This window comes from Eleutherodactylus coqui, chromosome 2, assembly GCF_035609145.1.
Source record: "Eleutherodactylus coqui strain aEleCoq1 chromosome 2, aEleCoq1.hap1, whole genome shotgun sequence".
Lineage (NCBI taxonomy): Eukaryota > Metazoa > Chordata > Amphibia > Anura > Eleutherodactylidae > Eleutherodactylus > Eleutherodactylus coqui.
In genome coordinates, this window is record NC_089838.1 from 18195012 (window position 1) to 18208392 (window position 13381).

At 42.2% G+C, this 13381-nt stretch overlaps 1 protein-coding gene across 1 annotated transcript in view; it reads right to left on the bottom strand.

Moving 5' to 3' along the window:
• FAT2 (FAT atypical cadherin 2) overlaps nt 1-13381 on the bottom strand; it is a 101212-nt gene that overhangs the window by 21953 nt on the left and 65878 nt on the right. Inside the window, exons 7-11 of the mRNA XM_066590430.1 lie at nt 12782-12921; nt 11001-11276; nt 8896-9106; nt 1835-5881; nt 1508-1704 (exon numbers count right to left, since the gene is read on the bottom strand). Coding sequence (XP_066446527.1) covers nt 1508-1704; nt 1835-5881; nt 8896-9106; nt 11001-11276; nt 12782-12921 — 4871 coding nt within the window. The remainder of the gene's footprint in view (nt 1-1507; nt 1705-1834; nt 5882-8895; nt 9107-11000; nt 11277-12781; nt 12922-13381) is intronic.

The following is a 13381-nucleotide window of genomic DNA, read 5'->3' on the forward strand; positions in this document are numbered from 1 at the left end:
CGCTCCCCCCTGCTCACGACGCAACTTACCTGTCACTCGCGCCGGCAGTCGAATCTTTAGAGACAAGCGGGCAGGTACTCGAATAAGGCACTACTCGCTCGAGTAATGTGCCTTAGTGAGTATACTCACTCATCTCTAATGCTGACCATTGTTTGAGTGCTACCCATGTCTGCCAGAAGTGTTGTATGTGCAGGGGGGTAAGAGAGGCTTCTAAGTGAGTGAGTGCCTTGTGAAGAACTGAAGTTAAGCGCCAAACAAATGCCAAGCCCAGTCTACTGTTTCCACAAAACCACTAATACTTGTGTATGGCTGTTCAAGGTATTTCTTCTGTAAGAACTGTTTGAGCAGCACGTGGCCATGTTTATTTAGCGCTGCTCCACTGCAGCTAACTTCTTGAGACACCAAGCATGATCGGTATGACTATGTAAAAGTTCCACTACCCCCGAGTGTACCGAACTGCCGTGATGCCACAGAAGTAGTTGGAGCCAAACTACCTGTGCCACCAGTGAGTCTGCCCTCAGCTTGCTTACCTACTACATATCTGTAATTTCTCATAGAACAGTCTTCAAAAACCCAGGAACAGAGTTGTTTTAAATTATTTTTTTAACTGAACTTTTTATTAAAAATTTTATTTTTTTAGTATTAGTTTTGATCTAATCTCTTCACAAAGGCATAGGATAAGGGGTGTGTTATGTAACACATTTTTTTTTTTTTGCCAAATCAGGGATTGATCCTTTAATGAGATGTCTAAAACTCACAATTATGTTTCTCCTACCTTAAAGGGGTTGTCTCGCGGCAGCAAGTGGGGTTATACACTTCTGTATGGCCATATGAATGCACTTTGTAATGTACATCGTACATTAATTATGAGCCATACAGAAGTTATTCACTTACCTGCTCCGTTGCTGGCGTCCCCGTCTCCATGGTGCCGTCTAATTTTCAGCGTCTAATCGCCCGATTAGATGCGCTTGCGCAGTCCGGTCTTCTGCGTGTTGAATGGGGCCGCTCGTGCCGGAGAGCTGGTCCTCATAGCTCCGCCCCGTCACGTGTGCCGATTCCAGCCAATCAGGAGGCTGGAATCGGCAATGGACCGCACAGAGCCCACGGTGCACCATGGGAGAAGACCCGCGGTGCATCGTGGGTGAAGATCCCGGAGGCCATCTTGGTGAAGGAAGAAGAAGGAAGAAGGAAGACGTCGCAGAGCGGGGATTCGGGTAAGTAATAAAAATTTTTTTTTTTAACACATCCTTTGGGGTTGTCCTGCGCCGAACGGGTGGCCTATGGAAAAAAAAAAACCCGTTTCGGCGCGAGACAACCCCTTTAAAGTTTCTCTTTTGCTTTTGCCTCAAAAAGGGAAAAATACAAGACTGAAATGAGTTCAAAAACTCTAATTAGCTGCTCTGCTACAATGTAAAATAATACTCTAGGACCTAACTCCTAGAAATATACTAATATTGTATTGTTTCATTAGAGTGAACATCACCTAATTACCGCATTAACCACTGACCTGTTGACAGTCGGGGCTATTGTCATTGATGTCCAACACAGTGATTTCCACATCGGTAGTTGCCTGGAATTTCCCATCAGAAGCCGTCACACTCAGAAAATGTCTCTCTGTCTCTTCCCTGTCCAAAGGTTTTTTAGATGAAATCACCCACTGGTTCCCAATTTCATTAATGCTGAAGAGCCCAAAGGAGTCTCCATCTGTCAATAGAACATTATAAATTCTATTGAGGACTGCTATCCAGAGTGACATCTTGTATATGTATTTGACATAAACTATGAAGATCAAGTACGTTAGAAGGTCTATATTATAGAAGTATGGTAGGCTTACCTGTTATGTAACATATGACTTTCCTGTTACTTTCAGTTACATCATTGTCCCATGTCTTGATGGTCGTTATGACTTGCCCTGGTTGGCTGTTTTCGGCTACAGATCCTCGGTAGACTTTAGAGGTGAACTTTGGAGGGTTATCATTATCATCAGTAACTATGACCTCCACTAGTGCTTCTGAAGAAAGACGTATTTTTTTGCCTTGATCTGAGGCCACCACGTAAAATCGGTAGACCTCTTGATTCTCACAGTCAAGCTCCTTTAATGTTGTGATCCAACCATTGTCGGTATCGATGGTGAATAATGTGTGGATCTCATTGTTATCACCTTTCAGACTGTAAACTACTATTCCATCATAGCCTGTATCCTGGTCATTGGCAGTAACCTGTATGACAGTTGTCCCCGCAGGCATATTTTCCATTAATGAAGCTCTGTAAAGATCAGCTTCAAAAACAGGTTGATTGTCATTAATGTCCTTTACTTGAATGCTCACTGAAACTAAGCTCACCAACTCTTTCCCCAAGTGAGGACAGTTGGCTTGGACATCTATATGGTACCATTTGGTCGTCTCATGGTCTACACCCTTCTTCATAATCACTGCTCCTGTGTGCTTATCTAAACTAAACACCCCATCTTTGTTACTCTCTGGGGTTGTTCCTTCCACCAGACTATAGATAATTGGTTCTGCAGCTGTTGCTTTAACCAAACCCACTTCAGAACCGGTGGGTAAATCTTCAGCAGCTGAAAAACTGTAGAGTGGTTCGGTAAATTTTGGCAAAACAACCTCTGTTGGCACAACATGAAGAGAGACGGGTACCAATGAGCTCCAGTTGGGTGGTGCCCCGTCCTTTGCTATAACTGTAAAACTAATATCTTTGTTTTCTAACCCAAAAAGACTTTTCTTTGCTATGATAGTACCATTGTAGGGATTGATCTGAACCAGATCTTCATCATATTTATCAATAGAATAGGTAACATCAGCATTTTGCCCTTCATCAGCGTCCAAAGCAACCACCTGAATAATAGGAGCCCCTTTACTAAGGTTAGATTGAACAGATAATAAGTACTCATTTGCTATGAACACAGGAGCATTGTCATTCTCATCTGTCAGAATTATTTTGACGGTGCAGAAAGACGCTCGTCCTCCTCCATCTGTGGCCATGATTTTAATAGCTATGAATCTCTCCGTTGCGTTTTCCCGGTCTAGTTTTCTCAAAGTGGCTATATGGCCATTATTATCTATCGAAAACATTTCCATAGCTAGTTTATTTATGATTGTGTAATTGACAGTCCCATAAGGCCCATCATCGGGATCGTTGGCTCTCACTTTGATCACGGTTGTCCCTATTTCGGCATTTTCAGCAAGTTCCACCTCATAAACTTCCTGCTGGAAGGATGGGGTATGCTTATTTGCATGGGTGACATTGATATATACTGGTACAATATCCCGGTAGACACCATCTGAGGCTGAGACTTGTAAATGGTAAGACATATTTAAACTGCTCCGACACAGGTTTGAAAGGGATATAACTCCAGATGCCTTGTTTATGGTGAAATGCCGATGATGATTGCCAGAAAGGATCAGATACTCCAGCTTTCCAGCGTCAATATTATCCATATCAAGAGCTTGGACTTTCACCACAATATGTCCGCAGTTGGCCAATTCACTTACATTGGCCTCATACTGCTCTTGCCTAAATTTTGGAGGGTTGTCGTTCATATCAGTAACATTGATGATAACCAGAGCATCAGAGTACAGAGCAGGCACGCCATTATCTGTAGCCCTCACTTTGAGTTGAAACTGACGGGTGGCTTCATAATCCAGCTCTTGGGTGGTGGAGATTTCACCAGTTTTGTGGTTTATATGGAAGAATTCATGAGTTCCTTCTGTTTCATTTCCTATGATGTGATATGAGACCTCTTGGTTCTTTCCTGAGTCTTCATCTGAAGCTAGAAGTTGAATCACAGGTTTGGAAGGAGGTAGTTTTTCCTTAACATGGCTGGTGTAGACTGACTGTGAGAAAACAGGCCGGTGGTCATTAACATCTTCCACATTAACTAAGACCTTTGCTTCTGAAAAGTAACCCAAGGCTGAGTCGGTAGCTCTTATAGTTATAAGATGACTTGGTTTGGTCTCATAATCCAATTGCCCTGAAACACATAAGGACCCCGTCTTGAAATCTATGCTAAATAGACTAAGAGCTTCATTTTCAATGATATTGTAAATCACGCGGAAACCTTCTGGACTCCGAGCTTGGATGTGTAAAATCGGAGTGTAAGCTGGTACATTTTCTGGCACGACCACAATGTAATACAGACTTTGAAAAATCGGGTTAGATTTGTTTCTGACAATGATGACCACTTCTTCTTCAGCTTGTAACACAATTTTACCATGATCCCTCACGATGACCTTCAGAACATACTGATTTAATGCTTCATAGTCAAAGGGTTGTTTCAGAATTATATCTCCAAGGGATGGATCAATCCGAAAATATTTATAATCTTCTTTGAACTGATATGTTAGATCACTATTTCTTCCAATGTCTTTATCTATAGCAGATACCTGGAAAATAACATCTCCGGGTTCTAAGTCATCCTCCACTGCTACATAATATGGGGTGTTAATGAATACCGGAGCATTGTCATTGACATCTTCTATATACACCTCAACCTTACTTTGAGAAACTTGAGGTGGATTTCTGCTGTCTTTTACTTCTACAACCACATCATATTTGTCTTGATACTCTCTGTCAAACCCGAAGCCTTTCGTCTGGAGCAGTCCAGAAGATGAACTTATCTGGAAATATTCTGTCCAAGTAAGAATGGAGAAATAAATCGGTTCATTTAGTTGGTTTCCTACAACATCTACCACCTTTAAATCCAAGATCTGAGGATCATTCTCAGTAACGTTGACGGTATAAACTGGCTGGTCAAATTTTAGGTTGGTTGTTTGTATCCCTGTCACGTTAATCTTTACTACTGCAGTATCTTCGAACACCCCATCCCAAGCTTTTACGGAAAGCTCATGGTAAGAACTCAAGAGAGAAGAATCATTTACGGCAAGAAGACCCGTTTTGTGGTCAATCGAAAATATACCATTTGTGTTGCCTTTCGAGATGCTGTACTCCACCTTGGAATCTTTATCTTCGGCTGTCAAGGTGAGGAGCTGCATACGGTTATAAACTGGTGAGTATACATTCACTTCATACATGTCTTTCAAGAATTGAGGTGGAGAGTCGTTGATGTCGGTGACCTGGATGGTAACCTTGGCTGGCTGAGAGGCATAAAAACTTGGATTTCCTGAGTCACGTACATGGACAGAAAAAGAAAACTGTGTTGTCTGCTCATAATCCAGTTCTGCCACCGTAAATATTGTTCCCATACTTGGATTGATTTTGAAGTAATTCCTTATTTCAGGGTCTAGGATTTGGTAACTCAGTAAAGCATTTGACTCTGTATCATTATCAGTAGCCTGAATGATCAAAGGAGTGAGATCTAAATGGGTTACCATGCTACCAACTGGAGCATCTTCATTGATTTGACCCAAGTAAGAGCTTTGGGAGAAGACGGGGGAATTATCATTCTCATCGATGACATAGATAAATACTGTTGTGTCGCTAGAAAATCCAAGGGAGCTATACGTGCGTATCTTGAGCTGGTAAGATGAGGTTGTTTCAAAATCCAGTTTTTTTTGAGTGGTGATAATTCCTGAATAGCAATTAATGTAGAAGACTCCCTCCTTGTTCCCTTCCTTAATGTCGTAATTGATGGAGGAGCAGCTGGTTGCAGACACCATAGTGACAAAAGATCCAATAGGCACGGATTCACTTATCTCCACCACATGTTCTGTAGAGATAAATCTGGGTGGTGATGCATCGGATGATTTGACTTGCAGGTTGATGGTGGCTACATCCTGAAGCAGTGGTGTGCCTTGGTCTACTGCAAGGATTGTCAAGGAGAATTGGCTCTTCGTAGCGTGCTCCAGTGCATTTGCAAGGGTAATCAGACCCGAGGATGCATCAATGTTAAAATAGCCTTCATTGTTACCTGTCAAGGTAAAATAAAGAATATCATGAATGTTTAGGATTGTAGAAGAATAACAAATTCATCTTTTTTTTTATTTTCCAGAAACCGCACCACTCTTGTCCATGGCTGTTTCTGGTATTGCAGTTCAGTCCCATTCAATCAGGGCTCATGCATATGGCTTTGTGGCAGTACATAGAGTTCCCACAATTCCATATATCCTATAGCCAAAGATATTGTTCACACAGGTGTAGCGCCATACCTATGAGTGAGGTTGTGCTTGGTACTGCATGGGATTGAGATGCAGTCCCAGGCACAACCGCCTGTACAAACAAGTCAACAAGACTGGCCTTACACATTAGATGACCACTAAATGAATGCTTCTCAGCCAACATTTATTCTGCACAGTTGGACTAGAGTCCATGTGTTTAGAATATAAAAAGGGGAGAAAGTCACTTCAGAGACCTCTGGCAGCGACTTAGAAGAAAAAAAAAAAAAAAAGATCAGGTATGTTGAAATGCAACTGCCTGATCTTTATCTCCCCTGACATCTGCCATTAGAGGAGAGTTGAGAGGCCACCATTTACATTAGATGATCATCCGGACCCACCGTGAACTGCCGTTTCAGCCAATATACATCTAATGTGTCTCATCACAGTCATAATACTGTTACTTTAGCTTACAAAATTACACGACTTATTACTTGTTGTTAACCCCTTCCTACTCTACACCACTGGTGTCATTTGTCTTTGGTAGCTGACATCTGGACGCTACCGCCAGGATCAGAAATAATGCTGATCATGACAGTTAATCATTTAAATGATGCTGACAGTATAAAAGACCCAACAGATGGAGGAGGCGCCCTCTTCTTCACCCAAAGATCTCACTCACAACACAATTGTGGACAGTTGTCCAAGTGTCATGGCAGCCTGGGGTTTTGTGAAGGCTCCCAGGGCTGCCATGTATTTCTGCCTATCAAGTCTTACTTGTGGGATGGCTTAGTAAATTGCCTGCAGAAATACAATATACTGCAATGCTTAAGTATTGCAGTATATTGTATAAGCAATCCAAGTGATTACTACTTCAATTCTCTGTGGGGGACTAAAAAAAAAGTTTTCCAATATATTACCTGATTTCCCTGAAAATAAGACAGTGTCTTATATTAATTTTCACTCTCAAAGTTGCGCTGGGTCTTATTTTCAGGGGATGTCTCATTTTTCCATGAAAAAGAATTCACATTTATTGTTGAACAAAAAAAATGCACATTTCTTATATACTGTACAGTAGTTGTCATCACAAACCAGCAGAACCAGAAAAACTGTGAATCCTATCAAGAATTTCTTGTTACTACCATTATTTCCATGTACAAACTGTCTGGAGACTGTAACCATCACCCCCTAAAGAATCAAAGTGACACCCTAGTTGACTCAGACACAGGGCCACAAGAAATAAGGGCTGTCAAGTACCTGGCTCCCACACACTGTCTGGAGACTGTAATGATCACCCACAGCAGTTCCTGGACCACTTGTACAGAATTGCAGCTTCCGGCCACCAGGGGGAGCTCATCACAGCAGACTCACACAGCAGGGACGGAGCTACTTCTTACTTTTGGGGGAGGCCTTATATTTAGCACTTCAGCAAAACCTCGACTAGGTCTTATTTTCAGAGGATGTCTTATTTTCGGGGAAACGCGGTATGTGATATATTAAACGGTACCAGTGGAAACTACAACTCGTCAAAAACGTTAAAAAAAATGGAATTTTTAAAAAGTGGGGATGGAGAAATAAAACGGAAAAAAAAGAAGACTCCAAAAAGGGCTGCAGAGGAAGGGGTTAAATGAATATGCTTTTTGACATTTCATAACGCCATATTTCTTCTACGGGCCATAGAATTCTGCCCATCCATTGTGTTTGCAGCATGGCATAGCAGTCGTATGGCACAACTGAATAGGACTCGGCTGATTACAAGTCAGGAATGTCAAGTCAGCAGTCTGCACATTCTTGTGATGGTAAAATCTTACGCCTCGATCAAGGAAGGCTGTGGTTTATCCAGTTTGACAAAGTATTGTTATAATCCATTTAGTACAATTGTGGGAAGATTCCGATTAGATCTTTTAGAACTCTACTGACATTTATACTACAGCATCATATGGACCTATTTCGTAGTTTAGAAGATTTTTAGTAGAGCGTCTCCATAAGAAATAGGACCCAGAATTTGTTTGCAATGGACTAGAAGAATCCCCCTGAAAATATGTTCTTCACAGCTGGAGACCCCCAGCAATCAGCTATAATCTGCTGGCAGGAAGTGCTGTATTCCTCTGCAGCACCCCTACAGGAGAAATAAAGCATTACAATATTCCTATTGGAATCAATAGACTGTCAATGTAGTGCATGAACATGTTGTGTCCTCCAAAGTTAGAGCAGCTTCAAAGGGCTTGTCTAACTTTAGAGCATGATCATGATTTATTCTCCTCTAGTGATGCTGCAGAGGAATAACTTAACACTTACTACCAGGCTAACTGATGAAAAGCCTGCTCTTTATTAGCTCAGAATGTGCAAATCGGGAACATGAAAAATATATATATTTAAATATATAGTGCTACATATTCTTTAAACTGGTTCTCCATTTGCAAACTATTGATGGCCTATCCTCAGCATAGACCATCAATATTAGATTGGCAGGGGTCTGTCTCCTGGGATCCACACAACGATCAGCTGTTCACTAGGCCAGAGCTCTTTTTTTATGGAGCTGATTTCTGCAGAAAGCAGACTGCTCCGTTCTTACTGCAGTGGCCAGGCTTGGTATTGCAGGTCAAGTTTTCTTTGAAACAAATGGAAAACAGCCCTCCAATATCAAGCTTGACCACTGCAATAAGAACGGAGCTGTCTGCTTCCTGCAGCAATCAGGTCAGTGCACGAGCGTACCAACCTAGCAAACAGCTGATCAGTGTGGTGAGGATAGGCCATTAATAGCTTACAACTTGACAACCTCTTTAACTACAAATTCACAGTAACTACAGAATTTTTATGGATTACTCACCTGACTGTATGGAGTATTGGATCTTTGCATTAAGTCCTTGGTCCTTATCCGTGGCACGTACTTGGAGCACCTCAGCTCCAATAGTTGATGAGTCAGAAATGCTTCCTTCATACACAGATTTAAGAAAATGAGGGGAATGGTCATTAATATCTTCTACCTGAATTGTGACCCGTACAACATTTCGTTTTGTTTGAGCTCCCTGATCTCGTACCTAGAAGAGAATGAAAAGGAGCAAATTAGTCATCTATTGGTCCACTTGGAATACATACTGTATGTCATGGTCAATGACATGTTGAAGAACTGCCCTGTCCCACTCATGGGTGTAATAACTGTCCTAGATGTCTTTTAGCCAAATTTGGAACGGGGCCTTCTTCCACCATTTCCACCATATACAAATGAGTTTAAGAAATAAACATATCTCTTTTAATGTCTTGCATCTCATTATCCACAGCATTATGTTTATCCTTATGTTTATCTTTTCCTATACAATCAATTCTTTCTCTTCCCTCAAAGCTTCCTGAGTTTTCAACAGGTTTTCCAAAATATACCACCTTCTCCTTACCCTCTCATTTGCTGCCATTTGCACCCTATTTCATGTCTGTAATCTATGGTTTTCTGTTGGTCTTAACCATTTTTCTGTTACTTTGCTGTTTGCAATCCACTTTCATGCAGGGAACGTGTAGCAAGCCTAGGATTCTGCCAGCAGTTCACTGTCCTGCACTTTCTTGCCCTGACTTCCCATTCTGCACTACACAATCTGTGGTCCAGTATCTGAATGCCCACCCGTCTGCTCTCCCAGTATGATTCAGGCATTCTGGCCAAATGGTGAGTAAACGCAATATCATGTACACACTAAACACACAGAGACATATACACACCCCCAGAGGCAGCAGAGATTAAAGAGATCACTATCACAGTGTCTGCACATTTGTCAGCCTGCAGCCTCTGAGTGCACAGGAGAACCCCTGTAAAGATAGCTCCTCCCCCTATTGCTAACGAAATGTCCTTGTGTTCTCGTTACTATAGAAGCTCTGTACCTGATGACAAAAAGTGGATTGCAGAGACACTGGAAGGGAAAACCCTAGTTGCAGCCACTTCAAACATGATTTACAGCGGTAACATAAATTTGATGCAAGTATATTATTGAAATGATGAGACTAACACGAGCTAGAAGATAAGCATACGTTGTCTGAAAAGTTAGTGCCCCTTTAAATTATCAACAGTGGTTGCTAACTTCCCATCACCTCTAAAGCACTTGTTGCTTTGCTGTGACCCAATGGATACATTCATTGTTAAGTAAATTATACACACCAGCAAGCAAATGGTCTGATGTCTCTGCTTCAAAAGCATTGACTTTTCAGCTGATTTTGTAACAGAAGTGGACTGCCTTGGATGCTGGGTGTCATAGCATAGTAGGTACACCAATGGCCTATCTTCTGACGTGTATGAAACTTTTTGCTGACTATGGCAGTTTATGGTGTCATGTGCTATTTTTTTTATCACACATCCAATAATATTTGTGCCTTGCTTTCTGATGGAAAGCTCACCACTTACCATGCTGGATCCAGGGGCGTAACTATAGAGGGTGCAGGGGATGCGGTTGCACCTGGGCCCAGGAGCCTTAGGGGGCCCATAGGGCCTCTCTTTTCCATATAGGGAGCCCAGTACTATGAATAAAGCATTATAGTTGGGGGCCCTGTTACAGGTTTTGCATTGGGGCCCAGAAGCTTCAAGTTATGCCTCTGTGCAGCATGGTTTAGGTATGGGTACGGGTACAGATACAGATAGAGGGGGGGCCCAGCTCACGTTTTGCATCAGGGCCCCTGAGCCTTTAGTTACGCCCCTGGCTGGACCTAAAGACCCAGCAAAACACAACCCTGAGTGGAGTGGACTTTTGAGTCAATCACTTTCCACGAAAGACTATTTCTTCTGGGCTGCCCCATAAATAACCTCTTAGACCTTACTTGATAATATATCATGTGTGTGCAATAATGAAAAGTAGTCGTGCACATGTTCGATATCGATCGATATAGATGGCTGATGAGAATCATCTACTCTGGTGGGCCATAGTCCAACACATACTTGTTTGAAACTGTAGTACATACCATAACAGTTAGGATATGAATTGGCATTGACTCATAGTCCAAAGTCTCCGTGGTGTACAAGGTGCCAGTTTTGGAATCTATCCTGAACATTTTAGAACTCCTTGGGTCTGCACTGCCTTGTACAGTATACACCAGGCTGCTCCTACTGTCTTCATCAGTTGCGTTAACTCTTAGCACCTCTGTTCCCAACTGCACATCCTCTGGGACCTGAACCATGTAGTGATCCTGTACAAACTGTGGACGGTGGTGATTAACCAGTAGAACATTTATCTGAACCTAAAAAAGAGGAATAGAGAATAAACCCAACTAAATCGGGTAGAACATCAATAATTCACTATGTCAACAAACATGTACCTGGAGATCAATGCATACTTGAAATATGTAAGCACTTGCAGGTTTACCAACATACACCGAGATGGTAATGATAAGAGGAATAATATTTTATATTAATTACAAGGATGATGACAGGCGTCATCCATAATTCAATGATTTTAAAGAAGTTGGCAAGTGCTTACGAAGGGCTTGGCCAGAACCTTGCATAGGTGAATAGGATATAGGCAGATAGAAGAGAAGAATCCAGAATTGTGAATGAGGACGATTGGCGATGACCATGAACCAGCAGAGCATTTCAATTTTGGCTTGGTCCATTACATTTCCAACTGAGATTATCACTAAAAAACTTCAGTGTGTGTGTCCTAATACAGCGTCATTGCTATGGATATAGCCAATTGGCTTGGTGCAAGGCAATAAGGACTTGGCCACCTATATTACAAGATGGCTGCTTGTCTCGAAAATAGTCTTTCAACGTCTTTTATCAGGTACAGTATGCTTGTGATACAAACTCTCTGGCTTATGTACAGTTCTCACCATACCTTGCTGTACCAGCAACTCAATAGTTAAAGGGGTATTCCCAAGATTGACTTTCATCACCTATGCATAGGATAGGTGATAAAAGTCTGGTTGAGGTCTCACTGCTGGGACTCCCACCAGTCCCATGAATGAGGGTCCCGTGTCTCCTTCTCCTCCTCACTACACTCTCACTGCACCTCTCCACAGTGAAGAGGAGCTTGAATGGAGTGGCGGGCAAGCACATGCACTACTGCTGCTACAGTCATCTTCAATGGGAGTGTTTAAGATTGTTGAGTACTTGTAATTGGCTATTTCTGTCAACCCCAGTGAAATGAAAAGAGTGGCATCAAGCATGCTTGGCCACTGCTCCTTTTAGTCTCCACGTCACTGTGAGGGGTGAAGTAAGCCTGTAGAATGAAGAGGAGGACATGCCTGGCGAACAAAGTTCGAACCTGGCCTACTTTCTAGATTACAATTTCAAGTCTGTAATTCCAGGTTCACGATTGTCAAGTCAGCACTACTGCTACACAACTTGTCCAGCCAAGTCAACTCTGCAACTCTGCTTCTTGCCAAGCTAAGTCAGCTCTACTTCTCCACGTCTTGCCAAGTCAGCTCTGCTACTCCATGTCCTGCCAAGTCTAGTCCGCTCTGCTGCTCTACTCCATGCCACACCCTTCCAAGCCAAGTCAGTTCTATTACTCCACACCTTGCCAAGTCAGCTTTGCTGTGCTGCCAAGCTACACCGCAGCCAACAGTCACCAACTGCAACTTGTTGGTCCACAGAAACCTCTTGCTAGCACATAACAGCTTAAAATCATGGTTGGCAGGTAATAGTAGACAACTTCTTGGTCACGTATGACCAGAGTCAGATTAATAATAACAAGAGACTGCATCCAACTACAGTATATAGAAATGACATAATGAAAGATTACCTGGGTGCTTATAGAGCGGAAACCATCTGTGACTTGTACAGTGAGGTTATAGAATGATTTTCTGCTTGACTGCAAGGGTCGTGCAATGACCAAACCACTTGTGCTCTTGTCGATGTCAAAGTCTAGGTCATCATTGCCACCTTGGGACAAAAATTGGAAATAACAATGAGCACCTTCTTATGCATAGTATTGAGGATTGGGTACACAATATCATATTTCTAAACTGACTTTATACCCTAAAGTTGTGTACTTGTAAAAACTCTTTAGTGGTGCCATACCACAGCACCAGTTGAGAGTGGATTGGGCCAATTGAGAAGTAAATGTCTTAAAACTTGCATATGATTAAGCCCCAAAGACCAACAATTTGTACAAAGGCATTGGCTACTGTACAGTGTCCTATCAACAGTATTTGGACACTCCTATCAGTAGAATGGATTGTGTTTTATTTACATGTTACGTGTCCTAAACCTTACTACATAAGATGCAGACCCTTGAGGATATGGATGTTCCTCGATTGGAATAGTCTGCACAGAGTCCCGACCTGAACTCTACAGAACATCTTTGGGAGGAACTAGAATGTTGAGTCAGAACTCGCCAGAC